At 38.4% G+C, this 22475-nt stretch overlaps 1 protein-coding gene across 3 annotated transcripts in view; it reads left to right on the top strand.

The window, feature by feature from the left end:
• Nucleotides 1–22475, top strand: part of BTAF1 (B-TFIID TATA-box binding protein associated factor 1) — a 104865-nt gene that overhangs the window by 6290 nt on the left and 76100 nt on the right. For 2 of the 3 annotated variants that reach the window (XM_042856797.2, XM_005301304.5), the window contains exons 2-8: nt 4314–4437; nt 5409–5523; nt 9135–9281; nt 17075–17280; nt 17557–17693; nt 18801–18912; nt 21392–21460. In XM_042856797.2, the coding sequence (XP_042712731.1) occupies nt 4314–4437; nt 5409–5523; nt 9135–9281; nt 17075–17280; nt 17557–17693; nt 18801–18912; nt 21392–21460 (910 nt within the window). The remainder of the gene's footprint in view (nt 1–4313; nt 4438–5408; nt 5524–9134; nt 9282–17074; nt 17281–17556; nt 17694–18800; nt 18913–21391; nt 21461–22475) is intronic. The other variant, XM_005301302.5, reaches the window with a different exon arrangement.

Below are 22475 nucleotides of genomic sequence, written 5' to 3'. Positions count from 1 at the left end.
GGCAAGGGGACAAATTATAGTCACTTAAATGGGAGCTGGCTCAAGTCCTAAAATAAGCTTCTTGAGGCAGGGACCTTGCCTACTTATTTGATTGCAAAGCATCATGCTAGCTTGGGGATACACTTTGTATATACATGTCTGCAATATACAAGTTATAGTTATACAAATATTTTAAATAAAGTTAAGGTTGTACAGTGGAATAGTAAAAAGTAAGGCTGCCTATGCTTATGCATTACAGCAGTCTTTAATTGTTATCCTTTTTTTTTAAAAAACACATGATCCCTGTTTCATTACATAAAATTGATGACTTTGTGCCTGACATAGTTGTGTTAAACTGTTTGATAGACAGCAACAGAATATGTTTTGTTATGACACAATGTGCAAGCAGTGAAGTGAGGAGGCTTGCCTTATTCCATACATTTCTATTTCTCTGTACAAATAGTCATTTATATTCCACAATCTCCCAACCTATGAAAAATGAAATTCCAAGCAGTTTCATGTACATGTCTCAGGATTACATTGAATGTGCAGACATCAATTTTGTGAAAACTTTCTTTTGCTGACACTGGTATATTGGACCGTCATTTGTTTTTATCATCTAATATAATCTGATGTACATAGGTTAAATAGGACTTCTTAAAACTCTTTAACTTGGCCATATCAAATTTTCACCAGGACATGAAAGGCACATTTTTGGCCTCAGGACTGTATTCCTGCCAAACTTAAATTTCTATCCCCTTCCTGCTTTTTAGTCAGTTTAAAAAAAAAAAAAAGCTTTCTCCCCACTCCTTCTATACTTGAAAATGGCTCAATTTATTTGGGTGAAACTTAGAGGAAGAAAAAAAGCATACTAAATTTCAGCAGTGTTGTTAAGACATGAATAACAGCCGTGTAACATTAAATATAGGCACTGTAATCGGTTATTTCTAGGCAGCATGCATAGTGGATGTATTTGTCCCTCAATATTTTAAGTTTTTAAAAGGCAACTGCTAAACACTTACTCTAAAATATATTTATTACTTGCCACATGTGCTGAGCCACATATCCTGCATTTTATTTTTTGCAGGAGGCCTGTGGATTCCTTTGGTTTTTGCTTGATACCCTTGTGTGACTACACATTTCTCTAAAATTATACCATTTTAGGAGCTTCTTAGGTTGCCATCTACTCCAAAAAGCAACAAAGAAGCACAGAAGGGGACGCATACAGTTCCAAAAACAAAGGACTTTAAAGATTGTGGTCTTCTTTCCTCAGAATGTATTTATAGGGAGAAAAAAAAAGCAGAATGTGCGGAACCTTTATTTTATTAACACTTGAACATCCTCCTTTCTTATTGATACTTTTAAATAAGTCTTAAATCAGCGGTTGCAGAACAAATGGAGATACCTGACAAGTTCAGGGAAGTGAACAAGGACTTGACTTATAAAGTTAAATGCTTTACTGTGATATAAACAATGTAAGTGCAAATACATAAAGGGATCATGACTGTTTCTCTACCATTGAAATGCAGATGTCTTTGGGGAAGAAGGTAGCAGCCACTACTGTTGCACAAACAATTGCTTAGGGATGTCAAATGAAGGAAATGATTAAATTGTGGGTGAATTAGGCAGATGGACTGTGATTACATTAAAATTAAGATATCTGTAGAGGGAGATCAGTTCCATTATTTTTTTTTATATTTATATATATAAAATTCACTTTAGCATGTAATATTCTATTTTTTCAAAGCAGTTCAGAAATATCTTTGCTATTATTTCTATCTGTGTGACACTTAAGTTTAGTTCCCAAGCACTCCCTTTATCTCTGTTGCCTGCACATACTCAAGGCTTCTTTTCTGAGAAAAACACAATATCCTCCTGTTCGGTTGAGAATTTCAGCTATAATCACAAGTGGTGATCTTGTTTCTGCGTTGTATCTGTGCATTTAAACTGTGAGCTGTTTTGGGGGAGAGTCCTATTGTACATTTATGGTGCTGTTATAGATAGGAGGTTGCCTCTCTGTAGCTGAGGTTACAACCAGATTCCATTAGAAAGCTGTATTTCTAGTTCCATTACAGCGTTGGCTTGGAAAATTGGTTTGGCCTTACCATTGCCTGCTTTATTCTGAAGGCAAAAAAAATGTCTGCAGTTTCAAAAGAACCTTTCAAATTTCGGTTTGCATTGCAAATCATTGATTACTTTGATTTTAAATTTTTAGTAGCGTCTGTTTTTGTCTGCCCATTAGCTCAGTAATGCCTCAGTGCTATCAAAGTAGAAAGCCAGATGTAATCAGACTAAGTTATTAACAAGTGTGGTGTCTAGCTTCAGGATCAGTCCTACACCCACTGATTTCAGCGGGAGTGGTGAGCTGAAATCTTCCTCCCATTGATGTCAATTGATTGGGGTGATGGGGGCGGGGGGGGAGAGGTTTGCCATTGACTTAATGGGGTTGGAGGGGGAAGAGAGAGAATGTTCCCCCTTTGTTAAAGTTTTGCAGCTTGGATAAAAAATATTCTCCTAGACCAGGGGTCGGCAACCTTTCAGAAGTGGTGTGCCGAGTCTTCATTTATTCACTCTAATTTAAGGTTTCGCATGCCAGTAATATATTTTAATGTTGTTTTTAGAAGGTCTCTTTCTAGAAGTCTACAATATATAACTAAACTATTGTTGTATGTAAAATAAATAAGGTTTTAAAAATGTTTTAGAAGCTTCATTTAAAATTAAGTTAAAATGCAGAGCCCCCCGGACTGGTGACCAGGACCCAGGCAGCGTGAGTGCCACTGAAAATCAGCTCGCGTGCCGCCTTTGGCACGTGTGCCGCAGGTTGCCTACCCCTGTCCTAGACCTTCCCGGTGAAAGACTTGTGTTTTTTGAAGCTGTGAGATCAGGGGTTTAGTTCTGGATGTATAGGTGTTACATAGAGGCAGTAGACTCTCCCTAGTCAGGATTGGAATTGGGCTTTAGAAGTTTGGGGGATGGGCCATGATAGTGGTTTCTTGTGTGGTGATATGACAAATTCTTGTTTTTTTCCTGGAAGAGGAAGTAGTGTGACCAGGCTAAACATTCTTTGAGTTTTTGGAGAAAGGCTGGTAGCTGGAGGGACAGATTGAGTTAAATGACAGACTTTTTGAGTACATGGAAGATTGGAGTTGTTTTGGATCCTCATCTTGAGAAGCTAATGTAGGCGAGCTTCATATTTTATTGTAACGTATGATGAGTATTTTTAGTGATTTACTCATAGTGGTATTTTTTGGGGCAGAAGGAACTATTTATTCTCTAGTCTGCATATCACCTCTGTAGTACAGACCATTGATTTTTCACCCAGTAATTCCTGAATTATACTCAATGTCTAGATGAACTAAAGTATATCTTTTTAGAAAGGCTTCTAATCTTGATTTAAAGACTCTAAGTGGTGATGGAGTGTTTATCACATCCCTTGGCAAAGAGAGCCATTGATGTGCTCCACAATTAGAAAGAATTTTTATTAGTAAATCACAAACACTTCCATTCTTAAAAAAATGCTGTAGGAAAGTTTCTTTATGAAACTACTTATTCTTACAAAGTCCAATCTTTTTGCCTTAAATGTTGCCATCATGATGCCTCAGCTAATAGTGAGGTAAAGTATTATACAGAAGACCTCATGTTTTACAGTACTTGTTGTGCTGTTACTCCTTTGTTTGACAAAAGTACCTCAAAGATTCTATTGGTTTGATGCTTACACATCTGGCTACTCAGATAGGGGAAGAATGAGAATTGATGACACAACTGGCATCCAAAGAAAGGCAGAACTTGACATAATGGATTATAAATCTGCATATCAAGCAAAAATTTTAATGTTGAATATTAGGGTTATTTCTATTGGAGTCGTGTCCAAATGCACTTGTGTAATAGCACTTCTCCATATCACTGTTGGGATATAAAGTGTTACTGAAGTTCAAAGATATTTCTATCCTGAAATAGAGAATTTCCATTCTGTTCTGAGATGAGCAACTAGTTGATCATGATTATAACTTTGTGAATTCCCTTTTAATTCTCTGCAGGTTTATAAAAAGAAGTGGATAAACTGTAACTTTTATAATGAAAGATTTTTTTACTCCATTTTGGATTTGATCAATGTTCTGGTTTATTCTCAATTAGAAATTCTTTCAGAATGAGTAAACTTTTATTACTAAAAACCATAATTGCAGATCTATTGATCTATATCTTGTCAGTCCCCAAGCAACCAACTCCCCACAAATTGTCAGGTATGGAGGACGGTTTGATGGGATTATGTTAATGGTGTTAGCCAATCAAATTCTGCAAGTATAATCATTCAGCATTTTTTTTCATCTGTGTAGGCTTGATCGTCTCTTCATTTTACTGGACACTGGTACCACACCGGTAACAAGAAAAGCAGCTGCACAGCAACTTGGGGAGGTGGTGAAACTCCATCCTCATGAACTGAATAATCTCTTATCTAAAGTAAGCATTTGTTTCTTAATGTAACATCAAAGCCTTGGCAAATAGAGAATTGAAATGAGAATAAAACTAGATTTGTTTTTTTGATACTACAAGGAAGCCTTATTTAGCAGTCTCCTGTTTTTAGGAGACCACCTAAAAGAATCCCCTAAATATATTGAATACTATTCTGCTTCACTCTTAATTAGAAGACCACTTCCATTAAGCAGCTAATTTATCAGCCTTTGGGATGGTCACTTAAGACTGGTTTCACTATGTATTCTAGATATGATTAATTCCTAATTTGTTCAACATGTGCTGTAATCGGGAAAGAGAAATTTAACTCTTTTCAGTTTCCCCGCTGTTGCCTCATTAGTTCAAAACTTTGTTGAGCTACGTGTTGCAGGGTTAAAAGTGATTAGTAGCAGGGTGGTGACTAGATGATTTTAAAGGACTGGAAATGAAATTGAGATTTTCATTACTTCTAGATTTTAATCTGGCCAAATCCAGTTTAAAAACAAAACAGAACCACCAAAAGTAATATTTGACAGACAGCAGTGGCAACAGAATGATCTCATCTCTGTTCTTATTGAATAGGTATTTATACCACAGTTGATGCTATCATCAGAGTGGCCAGAGTCATGAATATGATGCCACTTTTACCAAAAGAGAGTGCTCTGAGAAAATAGTCTAGATTTTAAAAAGAAGTAAGTTGAATTAGAATGATAGGACACAAAACTTTGTGTTTGAGTTTGTTGTATCAGATTATTAATGGTGTTTCTTGTTGAGCAGCATGAATGCTATTGATAATAAAGCAATGTGTATTCTCACTGGTTCTTCCATGTCCCAGCTGTCTTTTAAATGGAACTTTTTGACCCATTGCATTTAAAATGTTCTTGTACAGCACCCAGAGCACTGGATGGCTGCTGTACTCATGAAATTAAAATTTATTTAAAGGTTTAGATAACAATTCATTTTCAAATCTTTCTTTAAAGGTGTTAATATACTTAAGGAGTACAAATTGGGATACTCGCATTGCTGCTGGCCAGGCTGTTGAAGCAATAGTGAAAAATGTACCCGAGTGGAAGCCAACTCCAAGACCAAAACAAGGTGCTTTTAAGTGAACTATGTACAGTTGATGATCACTCTAATGTACGCTTACTCTAGTATAAAACTTGTCAGACAATCTTTCCCAATCTGCTTTACAAGCCCAATCCACACTCTGCATAGGTAGAATCCATACTCAACCTCTTAATGGGGTTTGGCTTTATTAACAAAGAATACAACATAAGGTTCCACCAAATCTTCTAGACCCCCAGAAAACACCCTCCCTTCTCTTTTATAAAACGGGTGGGATAATAAAGCGCCTACCTTAGTGAAAAAGCAGAATTCCATTAATCCTTAAAGCTTTACTGTCAGAGTTGGGTGTTTTGAAGTCTATTGCAAGCACTTTCCCCCTCTGCCTCCCCACTTTGCCCTCTTACACCACTGAACATGTCTGCCTACTAGAAAATGGAGTCATGTGATATTATTGTGTTGCTTTGCCCAGATATTTCCTGAACATCTCCAGTTATTTTTCTATAAAAGCCCTGTAAGGCTAAAACTACTAAGAACAAGGTCTGCATGTACTGTGTCTCTAATTTTGGAGTTAGTGAAGCCATTTGATCCTACTGATGTTTGGTGGCCCAGTGTATGTTGCTGTATTATCCTGGTTCTGTTACCTGAATGCTAAATAAAATTATTGGACAAGTCAGTTCTCCCTTCTGTCTTTTAGGTATGTACACACAAAACGCTTGTGCTTTTGTAAAAGTGAAGAAAATAGGCCTTACTAATTTTGATTTGGGTACATCAACTTCCTAATAAAGCACATTAGGCTGTAAATGAGCAAGATTTTGTATATTTCAATTAGGGAAGCAAATAATTGGTCTACCTTTTTAGACCTTGGGTAGGTCCACATTTATGTTTGAAGTACATAAATCCTGATATGCTCACAGATTACACTGGTCTACAATTTTTGAGAAGTCTACTTCAGAGATAAAATGTGCTATTTATTATGTATTTTGATGTGCTGAATTCAAATATGACAATTAAAACAACTGATTGGCTACTGTTTCTAAGATATTTAAGTTTTTACATTTTATGTCTATGTATATTGTGTAGATAGAGTTTTAATCATAAATTGTAAACCTAGGTCTTTTCATGTGTTTATGGTTGCTTTACATGATAATATTTCACCTGTCTTGTTTATGTAACACTTTAAAAATCAGCGAAAGGGGGTTATAAGTAAAATTTATTATGAAACAAAAGGCAAAAAAACTATTATGTACATAGTTTAGTCCTATTCAGTGTCTACTTGGCGCTTCTTGGCTTGTCTCTTGTATTCATTAAATGGAGCATCTCTTGTCACTGTCCAGCAATAGTCTGCAAGCATTGATGGGCTCCATTTGCCCTGATAGCGTTTCTCCATTGTTGCAATGTCCTGGTGAAATCGCTCGCCGTGCTCGTCGCTCACTGCTCCGCAGTTCGGTGGAAAAAAATCTAGATGAGAGTGCAAAAAATGTATCTTTAGTGACATGTTGCAACCAAGGCTTTTGTATGCCTTGAGGAGGTTTTCCACCTGTAGTTGTCTGCCTTATTTCCGAGAGAATTTATTGCCACTAACTGGAAGGCTTTCCATGCCATCTTTTCCTTGCCACGCAGTGCATGGTCAAATGCATCATCTCGAAGAAGTTCACGAATCTGAGGACCAACAAAGACACCTTCCTTTATCTTAGCTTCACTTAACCTTGGAAATTTTCCACGGAGGTATTTGAAAGGTATTTGTGTTTTGTCAATGGCCTTGACAAAGTTCTTCATCAGACCCAGCTTGATGTGTAAGGGTGGTAACAAAATCTTCCTTGATTCAACAAGTGGTGGATGCTGAACACTTTTCCTCCCAGGCTCCAATGACTGTCAGAGTGGCCAATCTTTCTTGATGTAGTGGGAATCTCTTGCACGACTATCCCATTCACAGAGAAAACAGCAGTACTTTGTGTATCCAGTCTGCAGATCAAGCAAGAGAGCAACAACCTTCAAATCGCCACAAAGCTGCCACTGATGTTGGTCATAGTTTATGCACCTCAAAAGTTGTTTCATGTTGTCATAGGTTTCCTTCATATGGACTGCATGACCAACTGGAATTGATGGCAAAACATTGCCATTATGCAGTAAAACAGCTTTAAGACTCTTCTTCGATGAATCAACGAACAGTCTCCACTCGTCTGGATCGTGAACGATGTTGAGGGCTGCCATCACACCATCGATGTTGTTGCAGGCTACAAGATCACCTTCCATGAAGAAGAATGGGACAAGATCCTTTTGACGGTCACGGAACATGGAAACCCTAACATCACCTGCCAGGAGATTCCACTGCTGTAGTCTGGAGCCCAACAGCTCTGCCTTACTCTTGGGTAGTTCCAAATCCCTGACAAGGTCATTCAGTTCACCTTGTGTTATGAGGTGTGGTTCAGAGGAGGAGGATGGGAGAAAATGTGGGTCCTGTGACATTGATGGTTCAGGACCAGAAGTTTCATCCTCTTCCTCTTCCTCGTCTGACTCAAGTGAGACTGATTCTGGTGCATCAGGAACCGGCAGCCCTTCTCTGTGGGGTACCGGGCATATAGCTGATGGAATGTTTGGATAATGCACAGTCCACTTTTTCTTCTTTGACACAGCTTTCCCAGCTGGAGGCACCATGCAGAAGTAACAATTGCTGGTATGATCTGTTGGCTCTCTCCAAATCATTGGCACTGCAAAAGGCATAGATTTCCTTTTCCTGTTCAACCACTGGCGAAGATTTGTTGCACAAGTGTTGCAGCATATGTGTGGGGCCCACCTCTTGTCCTGATCTCCAATTTTGCAGCCAAAATAAAGGTGATAACCACTGTGGTTAAGAGAGCCTATACTGCGCTTTTGTGATGCAAAAGTCACTTCACCACAAACATAGCAGAAGTTATCTGCACTGTTCACACAAGTACGAGGCATCTCTGCTCACTTTGGCTAAACAGAAATGTGTCCCTTTGCAAAACCAAACACTGACAAATAAGAGAGCACGACACTGTATGATTTCTAGAGCTGATATAGGGCAATTTGTTCAGCAGAGTGATGTAAGCTTCGTTATGATTGCATCATCCATGACTTCTAGGAATAACATGATGCAATTCATCTCATGTATGACACAATACCAGCTTCAGATTGCATCATTCATTGTTTTGCTTAAAAAGCAAGTACTGTCCAAACCCAGTCATAGATTTATTCATAGATCCAGTCAAAGTTGTATTTTAGTCCTTTCTGGTTTAAATTGAGATCCCTTCCCTTTATAACTCACTTATCCTCCGCCATTCCCAAGTCAAGGGTCGTATATACTGACCCAATAGCATATCTTGAAAACTAGAGCCAATCAACAATTTTAAGCATCATTTTCATTCTCAGTGACCCAGAATTAGTAAAGTTTGACTACATTTATTTCAGAAGTATTTTGGCTGTAGAGCAGTGTTATCAGTCCTGTAAGCCTGCAAATTACTTTGTGTACAAAGTAGGCATGTAAATGCACAGCTACCTAAGATCTGAAAATCAAGCATAAGCATCTTCATCAAGGCAACATATCTAGACAGATATTTTTATTGACTCAGATGGATTGTGGTATGTAGATTCTGTAAGTTGTATTTTTAATTTCTATCTAGAATCTGATTCAGAAAATCCTATGGACGATTCATGTGCCAGTGATCGGCTGCGTTTTGATAGATTTGATATCTGTCGACTGTTAAAACATGGAGCATCTCTTCTTGGATCTGCTGGTGCAGAGTTTGAGGTCCAAGATGACAAATCAGGTATGTGTTCGGTTTGATTTATATCTGTATATAGATGGATTTCCCAGTGTGTGTGTGTGTGTGTACACACCATATTGTAAGTTGTGACAATCGAGGATCTTCCATACTGCTAGGAAGTAGGTGTGGGGAACTTGCTAAATCATAACTGTCTTTCGGTTTGAATTCTCTCTGTAGGGTAGAGGAATGAATTATTACTACACGGCTCTGCTTGGAAAAATAGTTTCTGCACTAAAGTAGTGGGATTGATTTCAGTCATTGTCCCAGCAGAGCTATGATAAATGCAGGGAAAAAAATGAAATAAGGTTTTGCAGTTGAGTTCAAAGGGAAAATGACTGACAGGAGAAGAAAAAACTAAGGTTTCTACAGCAACAATAATTCAGCCACATTGTGCATGTACAGGCTTTCTATTTTTAGCCTAAGTCTATTGTAATATCTTTGCATTTCCTGTATGTGTTGTAAGTACTTTTCCTGCCTTTTTATAAAATCATGATTTGGACCTTAATGTTGGATAGCATAGTTTGGGGGTTCTCAAATGTTTTCATAGGGTTGACTGCATTTTAACAGAACTTGTGAATGAGGTCTTGCAGACCTCTCATGTAATATTCCTATGACAACCACAGCATTTGATTACATGGAAAAACAATATCAGGAAAGCTCTGTTTTAGTTTTGTTAGTGAAGAATAGGAGCAGGAAATAAGTGAGAGGAGCCAGCACCATATGACTAGCCAGCTGTCCAGCAAGTGCTCCGTGGACTTTCATGATCCAGAGACTGGTGGTGGTAGTAAACACGTTATGGTAGTATCCAAAGGCACCAATTGGGATTGAGGCCCTACTGTGCTAGTTCTTATGCAGATAAGAGACAATCCTTGCCCCAGACAGCTTCAGTCTAAATGGCTCAAAACAGACAAATTAGGAGATAGGGATTTAACGTCTGAGAAAATGAATACATTGAAGAAACAGTTCTGCTTTGCTAGGTTCATGTGACTTTTTTGGGGGGTTCTTCTTTAAATTGGAGGTAGTAGTAGGATGAGGAATAGGGAAGTTAGTAAGAGTAAGGGGAAAGAGGCCAGTCACTACTCATTCCTTGCCTGACGATGGTCTGCATCTTGGGTTTGGTAGGCATCATAAAAGAAGTGAGTCTTGAGGAGGGATTTGAAGGAGGATAGGGTAGTGGCTGCACATATTAGCGAGTTTTTCTTGAGTATTAGGGATGGCATAAGCATACATGATGCTTAAGGAAGGAAGCTGACTGGTGCACAAAAAAAGCTGGGAGTTGACAGAGTGAAGCTGGGAGTTGGTGTCATGATACATTACTAGATCAGCTAGGTAGGGAAAGGCAATGTTGTGAATACTTTCTCATTAAAACAGACTTTTGTCTTTACCTTTGAAAACAAAGGACAGAACTAATGGAGGGACTCTAAGGGTATTTCTACACAGCAAAGAAAAACCCACCGTTAGCACTGTGCCAGCAAAGTTGGGCTTGCAGAACTGCTTAATTGCTGTGTAAACTCCTAGGCTTTCTGACTTTGCAGGGTCCTAGAGGCTGGGCTCCAACCTGAGCCCGGAAGTCTACACAACTATGAAACAGCCCTGCAGCCCAAGCCACATGAGCCCAAATTGGCTGGCATGAGCCAGCTGCAAGTGTCTAGTTGCTGTGTAGACATGCCCTAAGAGGACTAATGTCATCAGAGCAATGAGCCAGGAAGGTGATATTGGCGGCAGCAGCATTTTGAATTGACTTGAGAGGAGCAAGGTTTTAGTAATCAATGACAGAATAGAAGATAATAAAGATGCAAATGTTGAGGGCTTAAACAGAGTACTAGCTATGTGGAACAAGAGGAAAAGTCAGACTTTAGAGAGATTGTATAGGAAGAAGGGATGAAGTTTAGACATGGCCTGAATATTCGGGTCTATAGATGTGGCTGAGTCAAAGATTTTTATGCAGGTTATCGCACTGGATGCCTGGGAGCATGGTGTTGTCCACAGTGAAAGAAAGAAACAGTTGGGGTGTGTTAGAGCAGTGGTTCTCAAAGCTGGTCCACCGCTTGTTCAGGGAAAACCCCTGGCAGGCCAGGCCAGTTTGTTTACCTGCCGTGTCCGCAGGTTCGGCCGATCGCGGCTCTCATTGGCCGCAGTTCGCCGCTCCAGGCCAATGGGGGCTGCAGGAAGGGCGGCCAGCACATCCCTCGGCCTGCACCGCTTCTCGCAGCCCCCATTGGCCTGGAGTGGCGAACTGCGGCCAGTGGGAGCCGCGATTGGCCAAATCTGCAGATGCGGCAGGTAAACAAACCGGCCCGGCTTGCCAGGGCCTTTCCCTGAACAAGCGGTGGGCTGGCGTTGAGAACTACTATGTTAGAGGACATGAAGAGCTCAGCTTTGGCCTTTGTGAATTTGAGAGAACTGGATATCCACAAATAGGTGTTAGGAAGATAGGCAAAGATACTGGATTAGATGGAAGGAGGGTGGAGTGCTCATTGGTAGAAAGGCAATGAACTTGTGCACTTATGTGGGTGAGATCTATAGGAAAAATGAATTTTTATAGTTTGTGATGTTAGTTAAGTGGTATTAATTAGGCTTTGAAGTTCATACCTTATTGATCAGCATTGGGCAACAGTGACCCTTCTACATTAACTACAGTTTCACATAAGTATTAGAAAATAGGGTGCAGGAGATTTATAAAGGATTCATTTATTTATTTATTAACATTCTTACTTGTAATATTTGGTACCAGCAAAAGGAATTGTGGTAAAACTTTCCAAAGTTTTGGATGTCTAAAGTTAGATGACATAGGCATCTACAATCTATCTACTAACTTTAGTCACCAAAGTTTGGAAACTTCTGGTAAATTGCTTCCTGTCTCTACTTAACAGGTAGATTCTCAGACTTTATCAGTTACATAGCATCTATATTTTTGGTTTTAAGTGTGTATGTTGTAAAACTTTTACTGCTTTAGCTAATACATTTAAATTGCAAAAAAAGTTATTCTGCATACTAATGTTCCTCAGAACCAGAAATCACACAATTTATTTTCTCAGAGTCAAGTTTCCTTTATGGGTGCTGCATGATGGGTGTCACGTAATGTTGTTGGTCCTTGTTACATTAACATTAAATACATTAAGCGTAGTACTCAACAGAGTAATTGCTTCTATCTTAAGCTTAAATCTTTATACAAAAGGCACTTTTGTTTACTTCCAGAAATCAATTAGAATGTGAAATCAATATTTTTGCTGCTTTTGCAATTTGCTATCTGGAGTAGCAAATGACCTTTTAGTCTCCTTGAGTTCCTGTTAGTAAACAAAATACCCTTTATGAAATAGTCTTCTAATTTGGTAAGTAAGGATGTATAACTGTTTCAAAACTGTAGAGACACAGGTGTGTGCACCTGCATGCCCGATAAATATGCAGAGTTACCACAGTTGGATGAACAAATGAAGTGTATATATTTGTGTACACAAACTTATTTGCATGCACAGTAGTAGTAAATGTGTGCACTAACTTTCTGCAAAATTGTTCTGAGTTTAGAAATTCGGGCCCTAAATATCTAAGCAGGCAGTATCGGATTAGATTGTGTCAGAGGAAATATTACTTCTGAAAAGTGAACCGCTAGCTCTATATAAAAATAAGAAAAGGAAATCTGACCACCCTAACTTGTCATTGCAGGTTTTTACAGAATTCTTCATAAAGTCAAAATTTAAAATCTCCTGCTTTCTCCTAGTTGCAGGGTGATGACAGTTTCTTTCCTTTCCTATGTAAATACTATTCTTCAGCTATTCAGGGCATGTTATGCCAGAACATATAGCTACTTTAATCTTGGTAAGATTATGTCCAAAGTCATTTTTTGCAGCATGTGCTATGTTAAATTGAAATGACAAACCAATTTTCTGATAAGTGCATTCTTTCTTTTCAAGCTATATGAACATTACATAGTATTTTATATGTTTAAAAGAACATTATTAAGCCTGAGAAGACAAGCACTAAGAAGTTATGAAATACCAGAATTAAAGTTGCCTATGCACACTTAATTTGACCCCCTTGTGCATATGCAATATTATAAAGTTTTTATCTACATGATCACTTACTACTTTTTCCCCAGGACCTTGCCTTCATTCAGTGTACAGGAGAGAGAGTACTCACTGAATGAGCAGCTGTCCAATGTTTCTTTTTATACTCCTTCAGTGTGTGACCCCAGCCTTGTTTTACTGTGTGCCATCCAAACCCTGCACTGAATAAAGAATTATTAACATGATAGCTTTTATGGTGCTTATCACTTTAGCAGCTGAGTAATTATCTGCTTTTTACAGCTGGCCAGAGATTAAGGCCAAAATTGTCAAGTATCCAGTAATTTTGGGTGCCCAACTTGAGATGCCAAGGACCTAATTTTTCAGAAAACTGAGCATCTTTACAGCACTTTAAAGCATAGCTTTCATTGATGTTGCAAGTGCTCAATACTTTGCAAGTCAGACTCCAGGCCTCAGGTTGGACTTTCACAAAATAAGGAAGAAACAATTAGTATCCACTTGTGAAACATTTGGCTGCAATGACTTGTCCAGCATTTTATAGAAACTCTGTGGCAGAGACAAACATAACATCCAGTTCTCTAGGGTAGCATTCAGCTGCTTCAAGCATAAGAACATCCCTTCTCTTCTTGCAGTCCCTTGCCTCATTCTCTTCACATCTTTCAGCTTCTCCAAGTGAGATGAGGTGGAGTGGGTCCTACAGGCAACACCCTAATTCACTATACAACCCTGATTCATCCCTACAGTGCAAATCTATCCTGTCCTGGTCTCACAGCAGGTCACCGTGGTTGAGCTGGGAATAGAACCCAGGACTCCTCACTTCTAGGCCAATACCCTATCCATCAGCTTTGCTGCCTCCTCATTGTTTCTGTGTGTCTGATTTTCATTAATCCTAGGCTAGAATCCTAGAAATTTATAGAGCATTTGGATTTCTAATAAAATATCATGCTTCTTTATTCCCTCTATTAAACACTGATTTCTAAAAAATAGATGGTGGGTATTTACAGAGTACCCATATTTAGAAAAATATAGGTGTCTGAATGAGTTGTGTTAAAGTACTTGAGCACCCATTCTAATGAGACAGTTATGTACAGTATATGGTGAACGTTAATATTCTTGCAAATAAAAGTGAATTGTAGCTGTGATTCTTAGGGTATTTTTGTTTGTTTTTAATTGGATTAATTTACATAGGGTTCTCAGCTATCTACTATGCTTATCTACAACATAAACCAAGGATTGGTCCGGTTCTGTTCAATATCTTCATACATGATTTAGATAATGGCATATAGAGTACACTTATAAAGTTTGCAGCCAATACCAAGTTGGAAGGGGCTGCAAGTGCTTTGGAGGATATGATTACAATTCAAAATGATCTGGACAAACTGAAGAAATGGTCTGAAGTAAATAGGATGAAATTCAGTAAGGACAAATGCAACGTACTCCACTTAGAAAGGAACAATCAGTTGCACACATGCAAAATAGGAAATAACTGCCTACGGGGAGTACTGCAGAAGGAGATCTGGGGGTTATAGTGGATTGGATCACAGACAAAATGAGTCAACAGTGTAATGCTGTTGCAAAAAAAGCAGACCTCATTCCTGGATGTACTAGCAGGAGTGTTGTAAGCAAGACATGAGAAGTAATTCTTCCACTCTGATCCATGCTGATAAGGCCTCAGCTGGAGTATTGTGTCCATTTCTGGGCGCCACATTTCAGGAAAGATGTGACCAAATTGGAGAGAGCCCGGAGGGGAGCAACAAAAAAGATTAAAGGTCTAGAAAACATCACCTATGTGGAAAAATTGAAAAAATTGGGTCTGTTTAGTCTAGGAAAAGAGAAGACAGTTTTCAAGTATATAAAAGATTGTTACAAGGAGGAGGATGGCAAATTGTTTTGTTAACCTCTGAGGATAGGACCAGAAACAATGGGCTTAAATTTCAGCAAGGGAGGTTTAGGTTGGACATTAGGGAAAAACTTCCTAACTGAGGGTAGTTAAGCACAAGAACAAATTTCCTTGGGAGGTTGTGGAATCTCCATCATTGGAGGTTTTTAAGAACAGGCTAGACAAACACCTGTCAGAAATGGTCTAGCTAATGCATAGTCGTGCCTTGAGTGCAAGGGACTGGACTAGATGAATTTTCACGGCCTCTTCCAGTCCTACGCTTCTGATTCTATGTTAAAGAAAATATTCTGCGAATTGGTATGTAAAATACATCAAACATTATGCTCTTGTTGGACAAACATAAATAATGGCCCTGTAGTCTTGGCAAAGTCACTAGATGACTTCAGGATGGTCCAGGACAAGGAAAATGGACTATTCTAGGTAGTGGCAGCTGTTTGACTTTCTCTTTTTATTTTGTTGGCTTTTGTAATCACACATTAAATGTATGAACTTACAGGATTATGGGCATGGATATAACTAAATCCATACATCTGAGTTTCCCCCAACGGTCCTGGCAATATGAGCCACTTGACTCCGTGTTAAAATGAACACTGAAAGGGTGTGTAGAGTCTGATCTCACCACTTGATAAGTCACTTCCTTTCTGCTTGCTATCTTCAGCTGGTACTTGTCCATCCCTAGTTGTGAAGGTAGCAATGGCAAAAACCAAAGGATGACACCACTTCAAATTGGTTTCTCTATCCTATATCTAGAAATTAATAGAATGTGCAAAGTTTACCAGCTAGATTTCTAGGCTTATATGTAGCTAGTGGCCTTATTCAATTAATTGAAATCCTTTCATTTGTATGTTATCTTGAAGTGCCTAACTGTCATGGTATCTAGTTGCTAAGCACTTCACAAGCTTTAATTAAGCTTTGCAAGTTTCTTGAGAGGTAGGCAAGTACCATAATCTTCACTTTACAGATGAGATTTGCACAACTTAACACATGAAGTTTGTGGCAAAACTGGGACTAGACTTTGAGCAGACCCCAGTTCTAAACCCAACCATAAAACCATACTTCCCCTCCTACCAAATCCAGCTCTTCATCAGGAGACATTAGTTTGGGGGGAACTAGTATAGAAGAGGCTTGGATACAGTGTTTGGGGGGTTCGTGGTTTTTTTTTTGGTGCATGGGTTTTTTTGTTTTTGTTTTTTTTAAAAGACCTATCCAGAGAAACTTGGCTTTCGGGCTTCCAACAGGGAAGTAAAGATGTTCACATACCATGTATGGGTCTCTGAGTCATCTTAACATAAAAAAATTCTGAGTGATATTAGAAATGTCTCATTCTCTGCATTTTTGTCAGGGCTTTTTGTTTCTCTTTGGGGAAAACTCTTTCCATAAAAATATGATGCATGTGCAAAATAACAATATTTAATTTTTATTTAGCAAGGCTCCAGTTATTGATAGAAGAGTCCTCTGTGCAATATGGTAACTGCTTGTTCCCTTCCTCCAAAGTGCTTTTCCACAAAATCTGGAAAAATGTTATTTTAAAATCTCATGCATATAATGCATTTCAGTGAGTCTCATGGAAGCTGTTTAAAAGTATTCTAGAACTTTTCTAGTGAAAGCTAATGCCACTTTAATTAGGTAGCTATATGGTTATAAAAACAGATCTTTATAAGGGTCAATATATTTTAGGTTAAAAGAAATTTTACAAAGCTTTAAAGCTTCTGTGGCATTTAATATATCTAATCAAAGTACAGTTGACCTCTGATTGTTTTGTTCTCATAAATTAGAATATTTTAGTTTTACTGTAACTTTTATCAAGGCTTCAGCAGTAAATCTATTGGACATTTGTGTTTTGAAATTAAATATAAAAGCTGACCTTTTTTTAGGTGAAGTTGATCCTAAAGAGAGGATAGCACGACAAAGGAAACTGTTACAGAAGAAACTTGGCCTTGATATGGGAGCTGCAATTGGAATGAACACTGAAGACCTGTTCAATGATGAGGATTTGGACTATACTCCTACTTCAGCTTCACTTGTAAACAAACAACCTGTAGGTAAAACCTCGGGCTGTTTGACTGCAAGGAATAATACAGTGGGTTTGCTTCATTTGTGCTTCTGCCGTTGTAAATCATTACGTTTTAAATACTAAGCTTGACTTGTAATTTTGCTCTGTCTTTCAAACACTTCAATTTCATAAGTTGCACATTAGTCACATTTAGTACAGTGCCAAACTACTGCTCTGGGTTTCAAGTAACATGGGTGCTATGGGGAAGTGAGAACAAGAGGGTGTTTTTGTTTTTGTGCTTGGGGGGTGGGGTGAACTTTAGGTACAGGCAGGATTGACATTGAGTGGATTCTTATTTTTCAGACTCTTCAGGCTGCTGAGTTGATTGATTCAGAATTTCGAGCTGGTATGAGCAGTAGACAAAAGAATAAAGCTAAAAGAATGGCTAAGCTATTTGCAAAGCAAAGATCCAGGGATGCAAATGAGACTAATGAGAAGAGGTACTGTAGCAATTGCTTTTTGTTTTCTGGTAACGTAGTAAGTGATCAGGCCAGCTCAGAAATTCCCATTCTGGCTTGGTTCTGAGAACTCTTCAGTGAAGCTTGGTTCCACCTTTCAATAATTCCAGTAAATATATAAACTATTAATACACCATTTTTTCTTGCCGCATAATATAGCTGTACTGTTGTCCTCATAAGGCAGTTTCAGTGAGAATACAATAGCAACAGGGATAAGATAAACAGCAACCTTAATCACAAATTCAGTTGTCGTATAGAGAAACAGGCTAGACTTCAGGTTCCTTTCTAACCATCCTAGAATTGTGATGAATTTCTCCAGTGAAACATAACTCAGTCTTTCAAGCGGTCTCTGCCAATAGCCCTAACAGTAAAACATTAGTTATAAGAATTTTGTTATTTTGTGCTTTACTTTAAAAACCACAATGAATCCAGGTCGCTAGTTAACCCTTTAGCTGGGAACCTTTCCCAATATAATGTAATATATTACATTTGACATCCGTGGTGGTTATTAAGGACCTGATGGTACTGAGAATTAAAATCATGGATTTATGAAGATCAGTATGGCTAAATTTTTCTCAATCTGTGTTTATTTCTCCAACATACTTATAGTATGTTTTCTTCTCAGTGATTTGTACCAATGAATTGTCCACTACTGTTATGTTTTAAAAAAAAAAAAAAAAAAAAAAAAAAAAAATGAGTTTCTTGTAGACATTGTTTGAAAATTCCTCATCTTGCATTTCCCTGTTCAAATAGCTGGGAGAGGTTGGAAAGTGGGATGGCATTGAGTATTCTTGTCTCCTGTCCTTCATTGGGTAGATTACTGAATAATAAAGCTCATGGTAACTGTTACATACAAGGAATACATTCCAACATATTTAGCACCTAAATGTAACTTGATAGCTAACATCTTATATTGGTTAGTTCAGTAGAAAATGGAAGTGTCTCTTCTTAAGTCTTCTAAAGAAAGAACATAAATAAAAATTTGATAGGAATGTTTTCAAGATGCTCTCGGGAGGGGAAGTGATTACTCCTGCTACAATGCATAATGTTTCTATTCACAAACATGACATATTTTAACTTCCTTTTTAGCAATGATAGCACTGATGGGGAACCAGAAGAAAAGCGCAGAAAAGTAGCAAATGTTGTCATCAACCAGCCTGCCACTGACTCAAAAGTTTTGGTAGACAATGCACCAGAAGAGGTACAGTATGTCCCCTTTTATTAAGGGATTGATAACTTGGTGATGTGGGCCAATGTTGTTTATTTTTAAACTGCTTTGTGCTCCCAAATTCTTCAGTTCATTTTACCATTAATTTACCAAAACCAGAAGAGGAGGGAATTTAACTTGCAACTCATCTACAACTACAAGAGCAGAGTGTTTTTTCTGACACTGCATGTGAGGTTGAGCGATCACAGATTACCACTCATCAATTAACAGTGATTTCAGTGAACTTCACTTGTGAACCATCTGGCTTCTTATCCAATAGGCAGATTAACACTGCTGGTGGCTGTAGTCTTAAATTTAGGTGCCTTTAGGGTGTTAAATTGTAAAGCTAGGCTAGAGCAGGTAAAAGGTAATAAAAGATCACTGTGACCCATAAATAATTTGTTCTGAAAATGCTGATAAGAGACAAAGATTAAGGGAACCTTTTTAATCAGGCCTAATTTAGACTAAAATTTCTAGTTTATAACTGAAGAATTAAATAGTATCACAAAGACTTTTTGAAGAAATTCACAATTATGGAAAGAGACTGAATCTTGGAAAATTGTAGAGCAGCTGTATTTAGATGTGAGGAGGTAGCATATGGGAAAACACCTTGTGTACCCTCCACATTATTTTTTTTTAAAAAAAAGTGGGCTTTATCATTATAAGATTTGAAATATCTTCTCCAGCAAAAATGAGACTTTCAAAGATAAGGTGTTTGACATACAGTCTAGTTCCTCAATACAAAGTTTACTAACAGTCTTGTTTGCAAGACTGTGATGATATTGTCATAATTTGTTCATCGTATTTTTACTTTTTCTGACAGACGAATGTTGAGTAGCTGATTGCTAAGGTCTTCTAAATTGGTTATTTTTATCTGACTTTGGGTTGAACTGTAAACTGATATCTCAAAACCTCTTCATCCATACAAAGTCAGAGTTGGTTCAAAATTGGTTTCTGTTCCATATCTTTGATATTTTTGGGGGTCACACACAGTGCTGCCTCTGTGGTGTAAAAACATCCAATACCTTCTAAAAATTGCTGGCTTAAGCATTAGCTAAAGATGACCCAACTCAAACCTGACAGGGCTGTTGCTATGTTTACGCTACAAACTAGGGTATGATTCTCAGCCACTACTGTTCATACCTGCCCTAGCTATCATCCAGCTAAACAGTAGTGTAGCTGTGGAAGCACGGGCAGTAGTATTCTGCAAGTACGGCATAGGCAGTGGTATTCTGCCAAGTACTAACTGGTCTGAACCTTACAGCGCCTGTGCAGCTACACTACTATTTATATTTGTGCAAGCTGTCACTGAGGTAGTGCGAATATGCATATGTGAGCTGGGAATCACATCCCTACTTCATAGTGTAGATTTAAGTTGCATGGCTCCAAGGTAGGACTCTCACCTGCTTTGTCTTAGGACAAAGCTTGCATACCATAAGAATCAAGAGTAAGGCCAAGAACCCTTCCTTACCTTTTGTGTCAGTGAGACACTTGACAGAAGACTGATGTTCCAGAACTCGGAGATTGATTACCTCTGGAGGAGGAAGTCCCAGCATAATAAACAGGTTATGCCAGCCTTTAACCAGTCTCCTTGTACCCAAGGTGAGAAGTGCTGTGTTATCAACATCACCATCTGGTTCTCTCATCACAGTTCTGACTTCTATGCCAGAAGAGGCCAAAAGATTTAGAGCTGATGAATTCACAACTCCCCATATCTTATTTTTCCTTTTGGATTTTGCTTTTATTAACGGGAGATTTCCCAGCCTTTTATTCTTTAATTTTATGGTATGAAAGTGTGGGTGTGTGAGTAAGAACTCTAAAAGACCACATGAAGAGGGTGCCAGAAAGAAAGTCGTCCCTCTCCCCCCCCTCCCCCCCCCGATTTAAACAGCCTCATAAACACTTTTTAGTGTTCTGTATTCTGTTGTCTAGAGTCCTAAGAAATTAGAAGCTGTTAAATGTTGCATTTGTGTTGGGGAAAACTTATGCTCTATTATTAAATAAGACTGGAAATTTAAAATAATAGATGGCATTCTGTCAGAAACTTGGAAATTCCTGTCAATTCTCTGGAATTTTTCTATTCAGTATGGTGTGGCAAAGTATATTAAATTCCTCAACAAAATTTCCTTCAATGTATCTTTCCATTAAAAACAGCTTACTGGTGGGAAGACTGTGTTTTTTCCTACAGGCTTTTCTACGTGGCAAGTTCAAGACTGGCAAGCTGGTGTGCTATATGGTCACAGCCTGGCTTGCTGTGCAACTGGCTTGCTGTGCAACTAACTTGCTGTGTAGACAAACGATAGTGGGAGAAAACACTAAAGTCAAAGTAATTAACTTTTTTTATTTATTGGATAAACTGGTGGTGGTGCATCTTGTGTTTGTATGTCTGTTTAACATGGAACTCTAAATTTCCCTAATCATTAACTTCAGATAGTCTCTCTATTGTTGATTGGGTATTTTTGTTTGTTTTTAGGCAAATGAATGGCCTTTAGAAAGCTTTTGTGAAGAAGTATGCAATGATCTTTTTAACCCATCCTGGGAGGTAAGAATTATGCATAGCCTTCTTGTATCTAATTTGTACAAATAAGGAATTGATGCCATTAGAAATTGTGACTTGTATTTACATTTCATGTTTATGCCATGATCCTACATCAGGGACTGCAAGTGCAGTTCTCTGCACTTGTGCTGCATTCCATTTACTCCACTAGGACTCAACACAGATGCCCAGAGGTCTGATAGTGGACCCTGGAGTCCCATTGAAGTGAATGGGACTTGGCACAAGTGTAGATGTCTGTACTAGTTTTCCCTGATGTGGGATGGCCTAAATATCTTTTAGGTAGGATTTGTTTCTTTAAATAACATCTGTTTTTATTCAGAATAACTAAATGTAGACTCCAAGGTAGCATTCTAGAGAGGCATTTGGCAATGTCTTAATTCATAGAATCCTAGTCCAACCCCCTGCTGAAAGCAGGACCAATCCCCAACTAAATCATCCCAGCCAGGGCTTTGTCAAGTCTGACCTTAAAAACCTCTAAGGAAGGAGATTCCACCACCTCCCTAGGTAACCCATTCCAGTGCTTCACCACCCTCCTAGTGAAAGTTTTTTTTCCTAATATCCAACCTAAGCCTCCCCCACTGCAATTTGAGACCATTACTCCTTGTTCTGTCATCTGCTACCACTGAGAACAGTCTAGATCCATCCTCTTTGGAACCCCCTTTCAGGTACAGTAGTTGAAAGCAGCTATCAAATCCCCCCATATTCTTCTCTTCTGCAAACTAAAAAATCCCAGTTCCCTCAGCCTCTCCTCATAAGTCATGTGCTCCAGCCCCCAACCATTTTTGTTGCCCTCCACTGGACTTAATTTATGTAAGTTGTCATGGGATAAAAGGGAAGGTCCTTTCATGGATTGAGAACTGGTTAAAAGACAGGGAACAAAGGGTAGGAATAAATGGTAAATTCTCAGTAACTAACTAGTGGTGGTCCCCTAGAGTCAGTCCTAGGACCAATTCTTTTCAACTTATTCATAAATGATCTGGAGAAAGGGGTAAAAAGTGAG

This window comes from Chrysemys picta, chromosome 7 (genome assembly GCF_011386835.1).
Source record: "Chrysemys picta bellii isolate R12L10 chromosome 7, ASM1138683v2, whole genome shotgun sequence".
Lineage (NCBI taxonomy): Eukaryota > Metazoa > Chordata > Testudines > Emydidae > Chrysemys > Chrysemys picta.
Note: the sequence above shows the minus strand (reverse complement) of the source record. Positions and strands in the feature narration are given on the sequence as shown.